General features: G+C 36.6%; 1 protein-coding gene across 2 annotated transcripts in view; it reads left to right on the top strand.

Annotated features, from left to right (window-relative positions):
- Window positions 1-23,682, top strand: part of LOC150095589 (protein OPI10 homolog) — an 89,562-nt gene that overhangs the window by 22,499 nt on the left and 43,381 nt on the right. Inside the window, exon 2 of one of the 2 annotated variants that reach the window (XM_090409853.1) lies at window positions 14,915-15,035. In XM_090409853.1, the coding sequence (XP_090265979.1) occupies window positions 14,915-15,035 (121 nt within the window). Of the gene's footprint in view, window positions 1-14,914; window positions 15,045-23,682 lie in introns of both variants that reach the window. The other variant, XM_090409852.1, reaches the window with a different exon arrangement.

Below are 23,682 nucleotides of genomic sequence, written 5' to 3'. Positions count from 1 at the left end.
ATATGTCAACTTGCATACCAATGTTAAAGCAGATATCTCCAATATCTAGTGGGATTTTTTTTTTTTTTTTTTTTTTTTTTTGTGCAGGAGAAACCAGAGTTGGGCAGTCTTTCCTTCAGTGAGAGGGATTGGTCCCAGGTAATGCACAAAGCATTTTGGTGTTTGCTTACAGTGAATGGAAGTTGAAAAATTTTCTCTTATGAGAATCACTTGAAAATCTGTAAATTTTTGTACAGCATTGTTTGAGAATTTCGAAGTGTCCATCATATCTGACTTGTCAACTGCTCACATAATCTTATTGTATTCTGTTACACAACTGAAAGTTTCATTTCAAGATACCAAGTAATTTTATATAAACTTGGTTTTAATCCTATTTCCCAAGTAAGCAAACAGACAAGAAAGTCAAGTTTGTGCCTGCAAGTAGTGCAAGTCAAAGGCAACTTGCATCATACATCTCTGCAAGAGGATATGTTTTACATTAATGGGGAAAATACTAAGAAAAGTGATCAGAACTTTATCCACCTTTACCACGAGTTGCCTTGACTGGCACTATAATGAGTTACCTTGGACCTGCACTACTTGCAGGCGCAAACTTGACTTTCTTGTCTGTTTGCTTACTTAGGAAATAGGATTAAAACCAAGTTTATATAAAATTACTCGGTATCTTTAATACATAATATACCCAAGTTAAAAAAAACTTTCTACATCTATCTCTCATCCTGAGATTTTATATTTATAAGGTCAAAGCACCTTGTGGCAACTTGTTTTGGTAAAATACATATGAGCTCTGCATTACTTCATCCTTAGCATTTTCAGGTCTGGCTCCCACTGACGAGACCTCAATAAAGGTCGAAACTGGTATGGGTAGTGACCATTGCTTTAATGTTTAGCATCATACATCTCCGCAAGGGGATGTGCTTTACATTAAGGGGAAAATACTAAGAAAAGTGATCAGAGCTTTAACCACCACCATGAGTAGGAAAATAGGATTAAAACCAAGTTTATATAAAATTACTTGGTATCTTGAATACATAATATACCCAAGTTAAAAAAACTTTCTGAAAGTTTCATTGTTGGCTGATTTGTCTGTCTCTCTTAATGATTTCATGTAGTTCTCATGACATATTTAGTATTCATATTTTTTGCTATTTTAACTATCCTGAGAATACCTGAACCATGTGGCACATTTGCCAGGCTATTTCTTCTGCTACTGCACAATAGAAATATTTCCCTTTGTAGACAGAGATTATTATGGCATCTTTAACATAATAGATGTCACCACTTGCCTGCAATATTGCAACATGTTTAAAAGTTGTTTTAGCAGAGGTTTTTATATGCAGAAGTACTCTCTCGAGAATACCCAGGTTCAGCAAAGGTGCCATTTGTAAACTGCTAAAGGTAACTTTTCATTTCTTAGTTTACTGTTTAGCTCTACATGAATCTCTTTGGTAATTGTTGCTCCTTTATGGAAGGCACCAGTCTTTCTGAAGACTAGCAGCTTTTATTACACATTTGCCTCAATCAGGAAAACCAAGGCAGTAGTGGTTTCAGTGGTACAATATGTTGTTTCAGTCTTGTTCAGTAGGATTACACACTTTCAAATTTACCTGCATCATCACTCTGCTTTGCACTGTCTCCCACTCAAAAATATTTATCATCATTATCATCATCAGGAAGTTTGTTGTTGTTGTTTTCTATAATACATAAAATATATGGTGCACAGTATAATATTAATTTATTTATTTATATCTACCAGTTTTGCATGACTGGCCTGATTCTTGAAAATATAGGTAATATAAAAATTCACTTTTTTAAAAGATATGAAATATTATTTCTTGACCTCCATAGGGTCACAAGGCTCATCTTGGGAAGTCAACACTAGTCAATACAAAGTCTATCTACTACTTCTTAAACTCATCTACTGTTTGCTCTTTCAGGTGATCCATTCCATGTTCATACCACACTCCATTTAAAAATCTTCTTACCTTTTATTTTACCTTTTAATCTAATAATAACCCTTCAAAAACTTAAATGTCTCAACTATGTCCTCTGAACTTCAAATTTCCATCTACAATCATCCCAAGATCATTTGCTTGCTCCGCTTCTTCCTATATAACTACCAAGTGACTACGAAGCATCCCATCTGTGGATCCCAAATTTGAAACCTTATATTTAGTTGCATTAAACTGACATCCCCATACATTTTCTCACTTTTGCATCTTATTCAAATCCTTTTGAATAGCCAAAACATTAGCACTCTTACTTAATAACCTTCCCAAGCTTGACATTTCCAAACAACTGAATATCTCCCTATAGTCCTGTGACAATATCATTGGCATAAAAATATGAACGGTAATGGTCCCAGTACTGAACACTGTGGAACTCCATTTGTAACCTTCCTCCTCCTTGATATTGCTCTCCCATATACTGTACAACTTCAGAGAGCCAATCAAAAGTCCAGTCCATTAGTCTGATATCCAGGCTCATATGTTGCAACTTTAAAATATCAACTTGCCATATAGCACCCAGGGCCATGCTTATGCATAGGTATGTGAGGCTCTAACTGATGGCCCTGAAAAAACCAACATAAGGACCTCAAACAACGAGGGAAGGTACCTGGAGCACCGGTGTCTCAGGCCCTGTCCACTTTGGGGAAAAGTTATAAGTACAGCCCTGATAGCAACATGTCAAATTCTTTTGAAAATTCACCCCCCCCCAAAATGAATAACAGTGTATGGCTTACTCTCAACCAATGCTCTTGTTACTCTGTTATAAAAGGTAACCAGATAGTAAGCAAGAGCACCCTTTAACATTTGCATTGGTGACCCAAGGCCTGTTTCCATCCAGCAAGATATCTGTCCACTATCATTTTTCCTTCTACTTGCTACATAGTGAAAAAACTCCTTGGGATTCCTCTCAGATTTCAGTACTAGTCTAATCTCATATTCCACTTTTTTTCTCTGCTTACAACTGGTCACTTTTCTAGCCTTATATTCCTTATGCAGCTGTTCTCCACCTCTCTCTTTATGTTTTCCATAATTGTTTTTTTATCTGCTATTCCTGTTTCATTTCATTTCTCTTATCATCCATTTGACTCCAGGTCACTTTGTCTTCTTCACTTGAGGTACACAGCATGCCACTGCTGCTGACAATTTTTCTTAAGTACAGGGTGTTCGGGATAAATTTGACAGTTTCGTAAGGAAAAAGAAAATCTTTGTATCTATTAAATTTAATGAATTGACAAAAAAACATTACAGGCAGAGTTAATTACAATACTATCAACAAGATTTACTCAAAATAACCACCATTAGCATCGATCACAGCTTCAAGATTTACTCAAAATAACCACCATTAGCATCGATCACAGCTTCAATTCTGCTTCGGAACCTCGAACAAGCTGATGCTACAGTCTCCCTGGGAAGGGCCGCAAAAACTGTTTTAATTTTATCCATTAACTGGGCTTTTGTATTACTGGAAGTGCGATTGGTGTCTTTTTCAACTGCGCCCCATACAAAATAATCCATGGGGTTAAGGTCTGGGGAGTTTGGAGGCCAAACATTTGGACTGGTGAAGTCGTAGAAATTTTCAGACAACCATTTTTGACTTTTCCCAGAGGTGTGGCAAGGGGCCGAATCCTGCTGCCATACATACGGCCTACCATTGGCTACCCTTGTTATCCAGGGCTTGACTACAGTTAGCAACTCCACGAACAAAGCCCGAATTCCAATGCCAGGGTTCTTCAACACCTGTTCCTGCAGATTTGCGAGGAATTCTGCTGTACGAACGCAATCAGATCGTCTGCTAGGGATCTTTCTTCTTGCTACATCCTCGTAGTCACCATTGCAAGTCTCTAGTTCATGCCTGATTGTTTTTACTGTATTCAGGGAGCATTGGGCAGCAGTCATAATATCCTTATTTTGATGGCGGGCACGAATCATCATGATACAAGTTATTCTCTTCCATGATTCAGGTGGGTTCCAGCTATCCATCCTTTCTGACATCTTGTATATGAATGAAGAAGGGTCCAAACTTTTAAATGAAGAGAAGTGTGTGTTAATACATGTAACTTACGGAAAAATATAATTAATTATAAATATGTCAAATTTATCCCGAACACCCTGTATATCCCTTGCACTACCGATCTCTGTTCCTTCAAATCCTTTCATCCATTTTCCTGCTGCAATCTGGTTTCTAAGTCTATGACAGTTGCCCGCCTTATAATTCCACATAAATACTCAAAGGTATCTGCCTTGATGCCTCTACATGCCTATTCATCCTCCAAATCAGGACTTACATGGTCACCAACTGGGGGACAAGTATGATATTTCACTCAGTCAAATCTTCTAATGCTATGACCAAATCCCAAACTCTCAATCCTCTTGTTCCCTCCATCACATGCTTCCTAGGAAAGTTGTTCCTTGAGAAATCCAAAAATTCAATTTCCTTAGTACTATATGCTACTACTTCTGCCCAGTTTATATTGCTCAGTTATCTTCTACCTTCAAATGTAATGCATTTCTTGCATACAACTTTCTTCTATCCTCACATGTACTCCACACATCCACATATTTCAGATCTCTCTTCTTATACATTCTTGCTGTCATCTCATTCATTATCACTGCTCTTCCTCTGCTCTTCATTATCATACCGAGACAACATGCATACTTGCTCACTGTCTTCCCTCTGATACATATTTTCGGCATTATCCCTAACATCAGTCTGAAATCTCTCTCTCACTATAATTTTAGTCCCCAATAATGATCACTCTCTTTTCACTTGCCTAAACATTTCTTGCTGATCACCATCTATATTCCCTGGTCTATTGCAACATCTCACTAAATATCTTGTCTTATAAACATTTGTTTCCCACCATATACTCTCAAAGCGATTAGTGTTATTTTCACTGTGATTCTCCACTTTGTGTAGGCACAGTTCATCTCTTATCATGAGTAACACTGCATAACCATCTTTACCTTCCCTATCCTGCTGCAATATATTCTGTATCCTTTGATTTCTGTCTCTGTTAGAACATCCTCCTCAGTTAACCAAGTCTCACTGGTACCAACAATCTTTTGAGAGACTGAGCCAATCAGTGTCACAAATTCATTCCCTTTATTACTAATGCTTCTAGCATTTGTATACAGAAAAATCATTGCATTGCTAGTATTCTTATAGCCACTATTACTCCCCTTATACTCTACCTGGCTCTGCAATGCAGTGTACACTGTCTCATTTCTCAAGCCACTATCTCCACATCAGGCCATCCCTGCTATGTTCAACCCTTGCAGTTCTAGTGTCCCTGTTCTGACACACACACACACACACACACACACACACACACACACACACACACACACACACACACACATTATTATTATTACGAGCAACTCCAAGGAATTCTTAGACTCATCGAGGGAGGCCCTAAACATAATGTCAAGAACTGTTCAGCATTCGCACAGTATCTATCATACTTTACTTTGAACTCATTCACAGTCATGGCATCCACAACAGACTCTGCAACCTATTCCACTCATTCACCACTCTCAAAGTAAAAAACCTAGTTTTAACACCCTTATAACTACACTCTTGCTCAATTTCCATGGATGGCCTCTAGTTCTCCCACCACCACCTCACCTGTTCTGAAAAATTTCCTCTGAATTAATTTGTAAAAACCCCTCAGTAATTTGAATGTCTCAATCATATCACCTCTTTTCTGCATATCAGCCAGTTTCTGTAACCCACAAAACTTCAACCTGTTCTTGTAAGGTTCATTCCATAGACCAGCTGCCATCTTGGTCATTCGCCTCTGGATCCTCTCTACTACCTCCCTGTCACCGAGAAACCCTGGCACCCAGATCTGCATGCAGTCAAGATGGGATCTTATCGAGGCTCGATAAAGAGGAACAATAATCTACATGTCTCTGCTCAGCAAAGTATTCTTCAGTAGCCAAGTAATCTCATAAGCTGCTTTGGCCACTTTTGCTATGTGCTCCCTAAACTTTAACTCCGAAGTCTCTGGCTTCATCAATTTCCTGAAGTACGGTTCCACCCATGTAGTATACTGCTGATAATCTTTTCACCTCAAAATAAATAATCTTACACTTTACCACATTAAACAGGCATTCATTCTCCTTAGCCCAGTCTGCCAATCTATCTGAATTATCCTGCAAAATTTTGACATCGTGTGTATTAACTATTGCTTTATTGAACTTTGCATCATCAGCATATAACTGAACAGTTTCTCTCAGATTCTTTCCTATATCATTAATGAACGAATTAAATAGCAGTGGTCCAAGAACAGAACCCTGTGGCACACCACTAGTCACAGGCCTTCTTTTGGCCTCTACTGCTGAATAAACTACTCTCTGATATCTCTCCATCAACCACCTTCCTATCCATCTTACCAACCCTATATCCATCCCCATGTGCTGCAGTTTACTGATTAGGATTCCATGTGGTATCCTCTCAAAGGCTTTTGCAAAGTCCAGCAGTATCACTGTAAACCCATTACCCTTATCCATTTCAGTTGTCACTATATTATAAAACATGAGCAGGTTACTGAGGCATGATCTACTCTTCACAAAACCATGCTGTCCCCTCCCCTCCATACAGTATCACATTTCCATCTATCCATTCCTGTATTTGCTCTTCACCAACTTCTCCAATACTTTGACAACGACTCCTGATACTTGGCCAGAAAACAACACTATCTCTAAATATCTGCCTTCAGATGTAATCCATCTCTCACGCATAGCTCTCTTCTGTCCTCAAATGTGCTCCACGTATCCACATATTTCAGACCCCTCTTCTTACACATATAACCGCTCTTCTCCTCCACTCTGCATTATCATACCAGGGTAACATGCTCACTGTCTTCCCTCTGCCACATTTGTGCTGCACTATCCCTAATATCAGTCTGAAATCTCGCACTACAATTTATTCTACCTCTCAAGTCATTTGCACCAATTCTGTCATCTCCTCTACATTTCCGCCTCTTTTCATTGCCGTTGCTATACTCTCTATCATTCCACCTGGCATTCTGTATCCCTTGCTTCCATTCTCTCTCTCTCTCTCTCTCTTTTCTCCACTTTCCTCTCCTCCCGTCTCTCCCATTCTCTTGCCTTCATCTCTCCCTTGAGCTTCCGTAGCTCAATCAATATAGATGAAGCCCTTTGGTCAGAAAGACCTGGGTTCAATTGTCGTCCGTGACACAAGGAACCTTTATCTGGTGTCTTTCAAAGAAAGGTGAGTTAACCAGTCTCATATGGAGGTTGGGGATTTTTTTTCACCCAGAAATTTGGGGTTTTCATCTCCCAGAACAGGCACATCAGCCCTGTGAACACACACACACACACATACAGATCACAATTAGAAATACTTAAGTTGGTCTCTCCAACCATAGGTCTGATTTGTCATCTATGCTGGTTCCGAGCCCGGATAAAAATAAAAGGAATTGAGATGGTGCTGTACCTCCTTGTAAAAGAGAGACTTACAGCCATTGTATCATCATACAAGAATAAAATAAATCTCTCCCTTACTCATTCACACCGTTCTCTGTCATTCTTCTCTTACTAGTCAATCTCTTGATTCATCCTCCTTGACTCAGTCTTCATTCCTTCCATATCCTTTCTCAGCAGTTTTGTTTCTTATTCCACACATCCTGCTTTCATTGAATTGACATTCACATACACACACAATCATGGGCATGAGATAAACCATCTCCCTCTGCCCTGCTGTCAAAGGTCAAATCCATACATACATTTTTCACATTCTCTTCACCCTCCAACACACTTGTAGTATCTATAAATTGGCATTCAACCATTTCCAAAGCAGTATGTCTGCTGTTGCTGTGTATAGAGCATTAACTGCATATTTCAAAGTATAGGTTAATATGGCCAATGACCAAAACCATTATAGATAATCTCTCATGAACTATATACATTAAGACTTCTTATATAGTGTCAGACCAAGTCTCATTGTGAGCATTTTACCTGAAGCTAACTGTAGTATTTTACCTATTGAAAGATATATGAATGCTCTGTGTATTTAACATATTTTAAGTGTATTTTTTTATTTCTCTTTATCCTGAAGAAGCAAGCAACAAAGCTACAAAATTGGTAGATACTGTATAAATAAATACATTGCATATCCACAGCATATCAGTTTATCTTAATATACTAATTTATCTTCTTATGTGGTGATATACACTATTGCGATACCTTCCTTTTCCTGATCCTCATTATGTGAATAAATAATCTTATACTTGTTATTCAAAAGCATCTCACTTGCTTTGGTCTCTTCTTTCTTTCTTTCTTTCTTTCAGTAACACCAGTTATGTCAACTTGAACCTCTCTACTAGCTTAATGTCCTTTCTTTTAATGTTTTGACCAAAACCAATGCTGATTTTTAGTTCTGTGGAGGTTGTTATAGCTAACACAAATTTATCTTAGTTCCCTTGATGAAAACTGCAGCTGGCATGATTTTCAATTATGTTAAAAGTTTGTTTTGGTTGCAGCCTTTGCAAAATGCACTTTGGACAGCTGAATCTCAAATTTCCACTCCATTTGTTAATGACAGTTGGAGAAAAGGGAAATGGATACACTGCATAAATTAGGATGGGTTCATATGAATAAGAGAATAACTGCCAAGTGATCTCAGAGAAAAGTGTGTGAAGAATCACAGTTCAAGAGAGTAGTGAGTGGATTGCCTTGGGATACTGTGCTTGAGCCACCACTGTTTAACTTGTATATTAACACTATTATGGATGGCCTAGTAACTTTTTTTAATGTCACTTCTACTCCTGAATGGATGAAAACATATTGTATATTTTCATGCCATGAGTTGTGCTGAGATTTACATAATCGAAATCTGTCCTCATTCAGGCCTATGGTAAGGAGAATGGCAGTTTCTCTTGGCATTGAAACTCATCTACTACTTAAAGATATTCACAAATATCTGTGTTGCAACAGGATTTAAGCCTACAGTATGTTGGTTGGAGATGCTGTCTACTCAAACAAGGCCATCAAGGGAATTACTGAATTTGCCAACCTTTCAATCTCTTCAAGTGAACTTTAATGGCTGATATTGAAGGGCATACCAGTTCATTGTTGCCATATGAATTTTTTGGACTAAGGATATTTCTGTGTATAATGTTAATGAATGTTTAATGGAAGAAATTCAAAAAAATTGCAGATCACCAGTGGACAGAGGGTTCACTTGATCTGCAGGGGGGGGGGGGGGAATTATTATTATTATTAACAACATCAGACCTCCATGGAGTCAAGACTCATTACAGGAGGTCCACACACTCCTGCCATAAGATCATTGAACCATGCCTTAAATCGATTCACTGCTGATGTGACCACTCTTTCAGGCAGCATATTCCACTTACCATCCATTCTCCATACAAAGAACCAGTCCCTCACTCCCTTGCTCACACCCTCTTTATATAGCTTCAAAGGATGGTCTCTAGTTCTACCCTTGTCTCCTTGCACTCTGTGAAACATCTCCTCCACATAACTCTGGTAACAGCCCCTAACCAACTTATACATTTCAATGATGTCCCCCCTCATTTTCTTGTGTTCACAATAATCTTCAAGTTGCATTGCCTCAATCTGTCTTCATATCAGGGGCACAAATACACTCGCCAACTCGCCTGTGGCGAGTAGATTTTGCCAGCTGGTGAATAGCTGCAAACAGGTTAATAGAACAATAACTTTCTAAGAAGAATAAACAAAATATTTTTAGGAAAAAGTGGATGTAACATTACTAATCAATTTGTAACACTCCTGTTAACTCGCTAGGGAACATTTAAAAAATGGGGGAGGGGGTCTTTGGCAAGTGAATTTTTTACATAGTGAGTAGGATTTTATATAATTTGTTGAGCCTTGCTCATATCCCACATTCTTCTGCACCCTCTAATATATCCTCATCCTCATTGCCATGAAAACTAGCTAGCCAGATCCACATGCAGACTGATCAAAGCCTTTAGCAGTGTAACCCATAAACTTCCAAGTTTCTGTCCTCCACCACTCCCAGATCTCATCTCCTCCTCCTTCCCTTTTTTATATGAATTCTACCAACAAAACATTACATGTTGTACTTTTAAACATTGTGAGTGATAGCTAATAGTTAGAGAGTGTGCTGACTCTGCACACTATGGGAGACACAATAAGCATAGTGATGGTCTCACCCAGGTGATGAAAATTGTCTAACCCCCCCCCACAGATTTTTGCTGCCCTCTTGGCCAGTTAGGCCAGATTACTGCAATGTTGAGGATGCAAGTGAGTAGTGATAAGGAAATCATTATTCCTTTTTATGAGGCCTTTATGAAACCATATATCTGTGCTGTTGTGCACATATTTTAGATATTTATTATTCTGTGTGGTGAGGCAGATAATTACAAAATATGAAAAATATGCAGAAAATTCAACTGTGATTGAGACATTTGTATAGCGCAGTATAAAATATAACAAGAATGAATTAAAATAGGATAAAATAAGGAAAATACCTTCTTGTATATCTCCTTTAAAATAACCTCCAAGTGACTGAATATGCTTGTTATGGTGTTCATACAAACTTTGGAAAGACTAATTACGAGATAATAAATTTAGTTTAATCCTTTATCCGAGGTAAGCAAACAAAGTTTGCACTTGAAAATATCTTCAGGACTGAGGTAAGGTGGTACATCCCATGGCAACTCATAACAAGTGTGGCCCAAGCTCTCGTCACTCCTTGTCTCAGTAAATCCCATAATGCAAAGCACATCTCCTTGCAGACATGTATACTGCTATGCATTAAGGGAAGGGCCACTACCCAGACCGGTTTCGACCTTTATTGAGGGCTCGTCAGTGGGAGGCAGACCCAGAGTGGTGATACTAAAGCAGAAGCATTGGAGGGGTCATATTTACCTATACGAGTTACCAACTGGTGTACCACCTTATTATTAAATTACTCTGGATTTAGAGAAAGATGTTGGAAGTTTATTTTGCACTTGGCAACTCGTATATTTAAATATGACCTCTCCATTGCTTCTGCCTTAGTATCACCACTCTGGGTCTGCTTCCCACTGACGAGACCTCAATAAAGGTCGAAACTGGTCTGGGTAATGGCCCTTCTCTTAATGTATAGCAGTATACATGTCCGCAAGGAGATGTGCTTTGCATTATGGGAAATACTGAGCTATAATGCTACGAGTTGCCATGGGATGTACCACCTTACCTCAATCCTGAAGATATTTTCAGGTGCAAACTTTGTTTGCTTACACTTGGATAAAGGATTAAACTAAATTTATTATAGTTTAATAGTTTAGTGCAAAATAAACTTCCAGCTAATTACGAGACTCTGCTACGATGGTATTTAGTTCCACTTGCATATTCTTCTGAATGTCATAAATACTACCAAATTGACATCCTTTCAATCTCAAATTTCAACTCGAGAAGCAATAAATATTCAGTGCCAAGTCAGAGCACTGCAACTTTCTTGTGAATTTGAAACATGGGCACATTGCTCACAGTGTGAGCAGGTGCATTATCTTGTAGCAGCCAGCAATTAAGATTGTCCCATATCTGGCTGCATGTACTTGATTCTTGTCAACAAACATTACAATACCTCTAAGGAGCAATTACTGATCAATTCTTCTGGAACAAATTCCATATATACATTTTTTAATATTCCCACACATGAGAGGCAGAAGGGCCTATAGAAAACAAATGCCATGTGTTGGCTGGGATCAGGAGCAGAGTCATCTGTAGATATTCTTCTTAAACTGCTGGAGGTTGTAGTCCTTTGAAAATGCTTCACTGTGGAGGTTGTTCCACAGAATTGAGATGGATATAACAAAAGATGACTGAGAGTATCAGGTTTGGTGAGTATTCAAATCTACTGTAAAGAGATGTTTTGCAGCTGTTGCTCAAGTTCCTGTGGATCTGGCAGAAATAAGGGACATAATGGATGCTAGCTCTGCTGAACAATGGCCATAAAAATATCTGTAGTAGAGATACAATGCAGAAAGTTACTTTCTATGAGAAAGCGTCTGTAGAGAGTCTGTAAGAGATGTTGCTAATCAACCAAATCACTCTTTTCTGGGCAGCATCAAAAATTTTTAATGAAGTCTTAGGTGCACCACCCCAAACATGAGAGCAGTATCCCAAGGTTGGCTGGATTTGGGATTTATGCAGTGTAAGTAACTGGTTAGTTGAGAAGTAACATCTTGAGCAGAAAAGGATGCCTATTTTTTTGGAAACCGATGATGCTATAAAAGCAATATGATTATGCCAGGAAAGGTTTGGAGCAAGAATCACTCTGAAAAAGAGAGAAATTTGGTCTTGACTTTTGGTTGTGCATTATCAAAAGTGGAGAAGATGATCTGAGGTATTTTTTTCTGAGAAAACAAGCCAAATTAGGTTTTTTTGAAGCATTGAAGTTTACTAGGTTGCTTTCATCCTAGTCAAGGATACTTTGGAGATCAGTGTTCAGGGCACTTATTACAAGTGATCTTGAAGCTTAAGGTATTTGAGCACTGCAAGGCCATGTGGAGAGGGTTATCATCAGTAAAACTATGAATAGGATTTTCATTTCTGTCTATGAGAGTAGGTCATTTCTAAAAATCAGGAAGAGGGTGGGTGAAATGACATAACTCTGAGGAACACTGACATTAACAGGAAAATCTGAGGATATTTTCCACCATCCACCATTACACATATTGATCAATATGAGAGAAAACTGGCAGTCCAATTACACAAGGACAAAGGTAGTTTGTATGGTGGTGACGTTGAGAAGGCCTTAATACCAGACCCAATCAAAAGCCTTGGAGATGTGAAGAGAAATGGCACAGGTTTCTCCAGACCACTGCATGAAATGAGTCCAGAGGTGTTTGATGTAGGGCCAGGAAATCTGTGGATATAGATTGGTGAAATCCATACTGGTAGTCTCTAATTAGATTACAGTTCTCTTTTTAAGTATTGAAGAAGTTGACTGTTAATGACCTTCTTCATTCCATTGGACAAAATTGAGGTGAGACCAAATTTTGTCCAAATTATCACCTTTTTTTGGAAACTGGCTATATATGGACTGACTTCCATGCTGTGAGAGTAAATGCCAACCGAGTAGAATTTAGTGTATATACATATATATATGATAAAGAAGGGAATATTAGTTCAAGAGCACATTTCTTAAGCACAATTGGTGGGATTCCATCTGGAGTAGCTGCCTTTGTGGTATCCAAGTTATTCGAGATTCTTCTGATGTCTTTCTGGCAGAAGGTCCCAGTAGGTGTGTAGGATGAAACTAGTCCAAGAAGGAGGTAATGTATGGGAGAGAAGAATGAAGCCAGAACAGCCTTGTCTTTAGATCTTGATACAATTGATCATTAGGGCAAGAAAGAGAAGGTAGCAGAGATGGACAAAAGTTAAACTCAACAGCTTTGGCAAGGGTCTAGAAGGTGCAACTGCCAATCGCACAAGCAGTGAGTTTTCTACATTTACTTGTTGAATTTAGATTTGACTGTTTTAATGATGGTTTTTACAAGTGTGGGCAACCACGTAGCCTATGAAGGAAGCTGGTGTTTTGTCTCAAACCACTAGTGGTGGACTGTTTGCTTCTTTTTTTTTTTTTTGAAATACTCTGGCATTTCCAAGTTATTCGAATTCCCATATGGGTTTTGATATGGGATGCGAAATTTGAATAGAGTGAGGAATGAAAGCTTCCATTCCAACATGGATTATTTTTGTAACAAGATCACAAGTATCTGATCTGAAGAATGAAAACAGTAGTGTGACCATGGAAAGTAGAGGAGTAAAAGTCACATTAATCCTTCCACTTGGCACTGTTGTAATGCCAGAGTACATGAGGTTTTGAATGGCCGAAGGAAGGACATTCCACCAAAGATGAAACTTGGATGAGATTATGATTTGAATTACCAAGAGGAGCAGTTACCTGAACAAAGCATGTAGAAGAACTAGTTAAGAAAAGATCTATGTTACTCACCTATGTTAGGTGAGTAAAGAGGTTTGTCAGACATTTTGGTAGGGAGATGAACAATCTGTTTTAAGTATTACTTACAGCAAAAATCTCTACCACTCTTCCAGCTTTGTCAGTGAAATTCAAGAAATGGAGCCAGTTAGAATTGTGGAAACTGAAATCACCAAGAAAGATGACTTCACTATTTGATTGAATGAAATCAATCTTTGAAGATAGAAAATCAGAAAGGTCAGAATGATTTTCAGGATTGGGAGAATGGTAGAGACAGCAGATGATAGAAACAAAATATGGCAAAGAAATCTTAAGCCACAGGGGGTAAAAAAGATGAGATTCTAGGTTGGGCATATTTTGGCAAGGATTATCAGAATGCATGGTGGATTGAGTTGTAGAGGGTGTAATTTGGACAGTTTAGATGGGCTGTGATTGATGTAGCAGACATTTGTGGGTTCAGTCAGAAATGGAACATCAAGTTTAGATGTCATGATTGTTGGTGATGTGAAGTTTTTTTGAGGAGAGAAAATTTTGGAGGGTTCAGGCTTCGTTTGATATTTAATGTTTCTAAAGGTGAAGAGAAAAGAGATGGGGAACATGCAGTGGGAGAAAAGTAGACTCTTGAACATGTTGCCCATACAGAGAGCATTCAGTCTCCAAACCACAGCATGACCTCGACAGTGTTCCCCCCCCCACACACACACACAAGTACACAGCCTTCCTCTAGACATCATCTAGCAATGTATAATAATATAAAGAAATCGTTATTGAATTGCCATATGATTATTTACTTTTCATATCCCTTTGAGCCAAAATAATTCCAAGTTCATATAGTTCCAAACATTTTTGCAGGAATTGTTATTTTATACTTATTTTAACATTTTCTCATTGTTTAAAATATTTTTCTATATATTAACATAATTTACTTATTTTTTTTAACAAGGTCCAGACAGATTTTCAACCTGTGGAGGAAACTAAGTTTTTGATCAATATTCCTGATGCAGACAATATCAATCACATTGTTATATTCTTGACAGGTGTTCAGCCTTTCCCAGATGGAATGGGTGGGTCAGGTACATTACAAATTCTTCTTCTTTATAAGAATTGAACATTTCATATTTGATGTTAAGCATGCACTCATGTATTTTATGCATTCTGTGAAATAGCTTTTAACACTTTGTTTTATTGTGAATTTTTAATTTTAAAAATCATCTTATTCATGATTTTTATGATTAAATAAAAATGAATGAAATTATTATTTTTTTCTAAATGAAATGGTGACATTTATTGAGTAGTATATGCATACTTTTGAATATGTATTTATGTATATACATATCTGTATATCTACGGGAAAAATAGGAAATATATATATCTTTCCTATTTTAGTTTTCTTTCATCTCTTGCAGTTTGTTTAGCCTTACCTAGTAGGCTAAACAAACACAGAATGTGGCAATGGCAAACCACTCCTGTATATATATTTTGCCAAGAAAATCTTATGAACAGAGGCTTGTGTCATAATGTTGAAAGGCACTGAAATGGCTACTAGGGAAGAGCAGAGAGGAACTTCCAATGAAGTTAACAAGAATGATGAAGCTGGATCAAAGCCTTCTGGAAGTTCAACTTCTGATAGAGTTAATCTCAGAAGAAGATGCCTCTACCTTTACTGATTTACATAATATAGGAATATAAAATGTAAGAAGCATGTATCAAGGAAAACTGGAACCGGTAAAGAAAGAAATTAGAAGAACTTGAGTTAAGATTTTAGGAATCGATGAACTGAGATAGACAGGAATGGGTCACTTGGTACCGATGATTTCATGATGTATTACTCTGGACATGATAACCTTCAACGAAATGGAGTAGCATTCGTTGTTAGAAGATAATACAGAAAATACATTTTGGGTTACAACCCAATGTCTGATAAAATAATTCTAATCAGAATAAAGCCATATCCAGTGAATGTTACTCGTACAGGTATATGTACCAACTACAGATTCAAGTGAAAATGAGGTAGAAGAATTTTACAGCAGCATGCAGCAAGTAGTATACAGTATTGATAAAAGAGATTTTCTCTTGTTATTAGATGATTGAGATGCAAAAGTGGGTGGAAAAGAAGAATGAGGCATTGCTGTAAAATGTTTAGGACTGAGGAATGAATCAGGAGAAAGGATGTTGGAGTTTTGTGTCAAGAACAGTTGCTTTATTGCAAAAACTTGCCTTTCAATAACATAAAAGAAAATTGCACACATGGACTTCACTTAATGGAGAATACAGAAATCAGATAGATTATATTGTTGCCAACAGAAGGTGGAAGAGTGCTATCCAAGCAGCAAAAACATTACCTGGTGCAGACTGTGAGACAGATCATGAATTATTGATAGTTGATGTTAAATTGAAATTAAGGACTAAGAAGGGAGAAAAGGACAGTATCAGATTTGATTTAAATCCTATAAATGAAGCATTTAAAGTACAAGTTGGAAAGAAATTAAAAAGTTTATTTTTTTATTTTTTTATTCTTTCTATGGGAAGAAACAAAATGTACAGTCATAGAAGTAGCAAAAAATACTCTTTTGTAAATCCTTGTCAGAAGAAGCTATTCAAATAGCAGAGGAAAGAAAAAAAATGAAACTTCTGAGAAACATAGAAAGGGTTTTACATACAACTGAGTGCAGATTTACAAAGACAGGCTAGGAAAGATAAGGAAAAACATCTAGACAAAAAGATGCAAGGAAATTGAAGAAAACAATATTATGGGTAGAACAAGAGATCTGTTTAGAAAAATAAATGATGTTACAGGGAAGTTTGCCTAGATTAGAAGTTGTAAAAAGTAATTCAGGAAAATGTCTGATGGAAGAAGAAGCAGTGAAAAAAAAAAAAAAAAAGAACAAAAGAGTATGTTGAGGATTTCTACAAGAAAGATAATAATACTGAAGAAGAATTTAAAATCAGAGAATTTATTGAGGAACCTATGATAATGAAAAGTGAAGTGATATCAGCAGTGGAACAGCTGCCAAAAGGAAAAGCTCCCTGAGCTGATGGTGTGTCAGTGTAATTATTGAGAGCAGCTGGGGATGAAGTAGTGAATATATTGACTGAAATAAACAGGCTTGGAAGAAAATATACTGGCTTAGAGATTGAAAAACATTGGTAGTCATCCCATCTCCAAATAAAAATTGAAATCCCAGAGATTTTGAGAATTATAGAACCATTGTTTTAATTTCCCATGCATGGTAATGTTTTCTACGCATACACAGTACTAATGTATTATAGGTTGATCAAATCAAGCAACCTCTCATGTATGGGCTCAACATTTAAAAAAAAAAAAAAAAAAAAAATCATATGCAAGGAAAGTTATGCTGAAAGTGATCCAACAAGGGTTGGAGCCATATGTGACTAGAGAAATGCCACAAAAATATGCAGGCTTTAGGAGAAGTAGCGAAACTAGAGACTAAATACACCATTAAATAAGTTTTTCTTGCATAACAATCATAACTATAGTGCTCTCTCTGTCTCTCTCTCTCACACACACACATCTCGCATGTCTCTCTCTCTCACACACAAACACACACACAAGCTGAGATGTGTTCCATGTGTTGCATCTCACACTCAAATGGTCTTGCCTGCCTGGTTGGTGATCAGATAATTCATCTACTCTACAACCTTTGGGTTCATGTTAGGATTCTACTGTGGATATAGCTGTTTGTAGTTGTCTTCATTGTCATCGAATTTCATTGCCTGATGTGAAACTACTGCCCTGCTTATTGGAAGCTTGAAGTAGCTTAAAAAAAAAGCTCCATATTTGTTCTCCAGAGCATATTTCCAGATTATGTAATTCTTAGCTCACTATGGTACTTAATGTACAGGTTTTGTTCCTTGACAGCCTTTTACATATGGTATTCACATTAAAAATAAATGAATATATAAATAAAAAATAAAATAATAATTATCTACATTCTGAGATGTCCATAGCAGTGTAATAATGCACCTACATTTGGAGAAGTCTTCCTATGATCCCTTTTAAAGACCTAGAATTTGTTTCTATAAAGCAAGAGGACATCTGCCCTTCAGTTGGAAAGGGTTTAAATTCCATCTAGGATATGAAGAACCTTATAAGTGCTTTTCAGTTGAATGTGAGTTAGCTGGTCTTATAGAAAAGTGGCAAGGTTTTCCTTTCCGCAAACTCGAGTTTTTAATCTTGCAAAACCGACAAACTGGCCAGGGAATATGTATATTTAATGCTTATAATATATTATCCTCATCCTTAGTTGCTTTGGCTATAATTACAGGTGGTTGTGGTCTCACACTAGGCTAGAAGGATCATCAGCCACCTAAAGGCATTCACAAACACTCATGCCATGTGAAGGGATTCAAACCCATAGCCTGATTGGAAAGTACAGAATGATCAAAAAGTCACATACATCATAAAATAAACTTGGATTTTTCAATATTAGTGAAAGACTTTATAGAACTAAATTGCTACAAACAAAGCTTATAACCATATCTTTTCAAATGCAAAAATAAATAATATTACTAAAACAAATGCTCACCTTGTTCTTAAATGCAGGCAGTTGATCTTTTTACCAAATTGGAGGCAAAACTTCGCCACATGGAATTACTGACTGCTCTGATTTCTTCATTGATATTCGCCTTCAGTTCATCAATTTGTGTGAGAATTATTTTTATACACCTTACCTTATCTTTCAGGTAACACCATAAGAAGAAATTTGGCAACCTTGGGTACTAAATTCCTTTAAAAATCAGTCTGTCATCAAAAATCTTTTGCAAAAATTGCATTGTTTCATTTGATGTATGGCAAGTGGCACCATCCTGCTGAAAACAGCAATTATGTTCTTCAATCTCAATAAGAGCCATGAATTGGGTGATGATGTCTTGGTACAGTGCACTGCTCAATGTCATAGTTTATTTTTCACTTGGTTAGACTATAATAAATTTAGTTTAATCCTTTATCCAAGTATAAGCAAACAAAGTTTGCACCTGAAAATATCTTCAGGACTGAGGTAAGGTAGTGCAACTCCGAGCAAAGGTGGACCAAGCCCTCATCACTCCTTGTCTCAGTATCTCCCATAATGGTGTTGCACTACCTTACCTCAGTCCTGAAGATATTTTCAGCTCAAACTTTGTTTGCCTACACTTGGATAAAGGATTAAGCTAAATTTATTATGCTCAATGTCATCTCAAAGAAAATGAGTCCAACAATGCTATGGGACGATACTGCACATCACACTCCAATTTTCGGAGAATGCAAAGCCATTTCTTAGAAATCATGAGGATTTTCTGATGACCAAATTCTGTTATTTTGGCTATTGGTGTATCCAGTTAGGTGGAACCATGCTTCGTCACTGAAAAAAACATTGTCCAGCCCAAGAACTCCATTTTCTTCAACAAATGATAAACCACCTACAGTACACAACACGTTTTTCTTTATCCAGTGGCTTGAATTCCTGAACTGAGTGAACACAGTATGGACGAAACTTTGTTTGGTGGTTCTCCAAGTACTACTATTATGATGTTCAGAGAGTTTTCTAAGACTCTTTGAAGGTGAACGCTTCAACATGTTGTGTAGCCTCAATTTGCTTTAGCGTCATTCAGAATGGAAGATCTTCCATGCTGCTGTTTGTCTGGAATCATTTCAATTTTCCAAAAGTATTTGATTAATCTTGTAATTGTCGAATTTTGAGGAACAACAGAATCAGGATACTCCTGACTAAACTCCTGCACAACATTTGCATAAACAACAGGTAAAATAACTTGTTGCTCCTGAGAAAGTACCATTTTGCTTTCCTCATAAACAAAATTATACAATGGATAGATTACATGATAATGGCCAATAGTCCTAGAGTGCCATCTATTAGGGAGGGCTGATGACCTTCTCATGTGTGAAAAAATGCAATACACATCTTACTAGTCATATTCCGGTGGAGTGCCAGCACTTTACACGAAAGAGGAATGAAATTTTTACCTATCTAGCCAAGCTATATATACTCAGGCAGATTGCATAATGTTTTTAACTTTCTACAAAGAATTAATTTGTACAAACACATTTGACTGTAATTTTGTTTATATGTTGATACTGCATTGCTTAACTTAATTTTTATGCATGACTATTTATGTACTGCTGTAATAACATTTGCTGTAATTTTATCTATATGTAGATACCTCATTCCTTGGCTTGGTTTTTGTACATGCATTTTGTTTATTAATCCTGCAGAGGTCGTGACTGATCTGACCGATACAAACAAATTGTTTAATACAAATATTCTTACACACATCCAGTGTACAGCTTGGAGGTCATGACTAGCTGCGCATGCATGTATTACGAGTGATATTCCACACTGTTTATGCGGTCAGTATTGGTTTAACATGTGTTATGTAAAGGTGCATGATATTTGATAGTAAATTGTATCTGAGAGATACTGTGAACTCCGATGTCAGTATACTATTGGTTTAGTTTGTTTTTATTATTATTATTTATTTACTTTGAAAATGGCTGGAAAAATATATCGATTAGATAATCCATCAGATGTTGAAGAGATTCAGCAAATGTTACTCAAGTCCGATGATGAGAATGATAGAGTCAAATGGGAAAGTGAAAGTGATATTTGATAGTAAATTGTATCTGAGAGATACTGTGAACTCCAATGTCAGTATAGTATTGGTTTAGTTTTTTTTTTTTCTTTGTTCAATAATTTTTAGATTGTAACTGAAAATAAATAAACCGTCATGTATTATATTTGCAGTGTTTTGTTATTTTTTTTTATCGCATTTTAGCACATACTATAGTTCGCCCACCATTTGTAGATCTCTCCTTGGCTTTTGCCAAGAATAGTCGATTCATGCTGAAGGGGAGAAAGAAATGAAGGATGGACGAATTGGTCGCTAACATGCAAAATCACGTGCTTTCTTGTCTGTCGCTGTACTAGTACTATCTTGATTTTTGTTGTCTCTTTTTTGCATTATTTTTTTATTATTAATTTGTATGATGGATCCAGTACAGTCAACAAGTTCTGTTGTTAAACGTTTCAGTAGCTCTTGCAAAAGAATATTGAATAATGTGCTGACATTCTGCGAAAAAGAATCGTCTCCTTGTTCCCCTTTCTCAAGTCATAAAACGTGCAAGTGCAATTGCGAGCGTATCGGGATCAACTGTTAAAAGAATTCGTAGGGAATCAAAAGGTGAAGGTAAGCCAAAATTTAAATCCCCTAAAGAAAACCATCGAAAACGTAGCTTTGAATGATTTTGATATAGACGTTATAAGAAGAACTATTCACGAATTTTACGTGGTCGAGAAAAGAGTGCCAACTGTTCCGAAATTGATTCCTGTGCTTAAAGAAAAAATTAATTTTCCTTGGAAAAGAGAAACTTTAAGGAAAATACTTCATGAAATTGGATTTTGTTTTAAAAAGTCCCGGAATAAAAGGAAACTTATCATGGAGCGAAGTGACATTGTTTTATCTAGAACGCAATATTTGAGAGCAGTAAGATGTTTCAGGGAGGGGAAAAAAAACGATTGTGTATCTAGATGAAACTTGGATTGACAGTAATTTAAATTATGGAAAATGTTGGCAGTCTAAAGAAGAATGTGGAGTGCTACAAACCGGAAATGCCTTGCGGCGCATAATAATTTTGTGTGCAGGTGGAGAAATGGGTTTTTTTACTGAATTCAAACATACTATACAAAGCCAATTACCATAGGCAAATGAATTCTACGATCTTTGAAAAGTGGGCAGAAGAATAACTGATTCCAAACCTTCCTAAAAATGCTGCTGTTATAATTGATAGCGCTTCATATCAATCTATTCGATCAAACAAAGTTCCAAATTGGTCTAATAAGAAGCAAGTTCTTATGGGTTGACTCTCTGCAAATAACATTTCTCATTCTCCAGATATGCGAAAAATTGAATTGCTTAATTTGATCAAAAGAAACTCGCCCACAACTAAACTATTTAAATTCGACACGATGCTCAAAGAACATGGATTTCTAGCTTTGAGGCTACCACCATATCATAGCGATATTAATACTATTGAGTATGTTTGGGCAGAAGTGAAACGTTTCATTCGCCATCGCAACATAACCGGAGATATTGACATGTCGAAACTTTTTAAGCTTTCAGAACAGGCAATTGAAAGTATTACAGTTCAAAACTGGGGAAAATATTGCTTTCAGGTCACCTCATAGGAAAATAAGTATTGGGACAGAGACGGAATTATCGAAGAATTACGCAAACCTTTGGTGATCAGTTTAAGTGAAAGTGATGGCGATTTGGACACAGATTCAGATGACTATGAAGGTTAAAAGGATTTGATAATGATATTTTTTTCCAACCTTTTTTTGCATGGGTTTGTTAAAAGAGTCACAACAAGAGGTAAATAATTAATCGGTTTAGGACATTAAAGTGTCTCATTTCTCTCAAATGTAAGTTTAGAATATCTAAGTTCACTTGAAAAAATTTCTGTTTTTCTGTATAATTATTTTTATTTTGTAGAAAACTTTCTTAAAAATAAACTTAGTTAAATTTTTGTTTTATGCTATACCTTTTTTAATTTTGTTAATACTTTACATACATTTTTCCAACTGTTATACAAGCAAAATAGTTACACTTTAAAAACTACAATGTTCGTAAAAGAAAAGCTAAATTTTCCGACCTGTAATAATAAACAAACACATCCCAGAAGACAGATTGATTACCCTATTATTGGAATGGATTCTCCTTTTTTCTGACATGCGCAGAAGTGTCGAGGGACCTCTAATCGGTGGGCGAACTATAGTAATGAATGTATGTGCTAAAATGCATCAGATAATGCAACCTACGCTGCAGTTTTTTCAACCGCGACCTCCACAGGGTTAATTCGTACTGTTGACTATTTATGTACTGCTGTAACTTTTGACCTTGTGTGTTGCTGTGACCTCTGCAGTAATTGTGTTAATATGTAGTTGCAGCATTTTGGGACTTAATTTTTGTACATGCATATTGTTTACAGTTTTATTTGACTGTTTATGTATAGCTGTAACCTTTACTGTAGTGCAGTATGACCTTTGTTATTTTGTGCCAAATAAAAGTAAGCCAAACCAAGCCATCTATAGGTGAAAGGAATAATTAGAATTTGAAGAAACACTTTGATGCAGCTCAGCTTCAACTTTGATATGCATGACTTTTGGATCATCCTGTATGTGCACTATCTATTTGGTCAACCAGGCTAACAACAATTTTCTTCAAATTCAAGCTGTTATTTGTCAGGTCTTCATTATTGCCAGATTTTGTAAACCATTGCCAGTTTAATTATCCTAAAATTTTGTCTTCTCCTGGTCTTTTTCTTGCTGTACTGACCTCAAGCACACAGTTAATTTGACCGTTAGCTTAATGAAGAAAAGGAACAAAAATAACAACAATGAATGAATTATGAACTGAAAACAACTTATTGCATTATAAAAAAAAGTGACTTATATTTGCCATATTAAAACATACAAATTCATTTTAATTTGCTTGCAGTGAAGGAAAAAAAGAAAGCTTATCAAAAGTTCCTGGCAAATAAGTCAGCTTGTGCTCTTAGAGAATACAGAGACAAATATAAGAAACTAAACACTGTGTAAAACTAGCTAAACAAAAAAAGTCATGGCAGGACTTTGACAAGAACATAGAAAATAAATATCAAGAAGGTGGCAAAATATTCTGGAGGTTGTTGAAGAAGCT

This window comes from Typopeltis vanoorti, chromosome 20 (genome assembly GCF_054136105.1).
Source record: "Typopeltis vanoorti isolate ZY-2024b chromosome 20, IOZ_Tvanoo_1.0, whole genome shotgun sequence".
NCBI lineage: Eukaryota > Metazoa > Arthropoda > Arachnida > Uropygi > Thelyphonidae > Typopeltis > Typopeltis vanoorti.
Note: the sequence above shows the minus strand (reverse complement) of the source record. Positions and strands in the feature narration are given on the sequence as shown.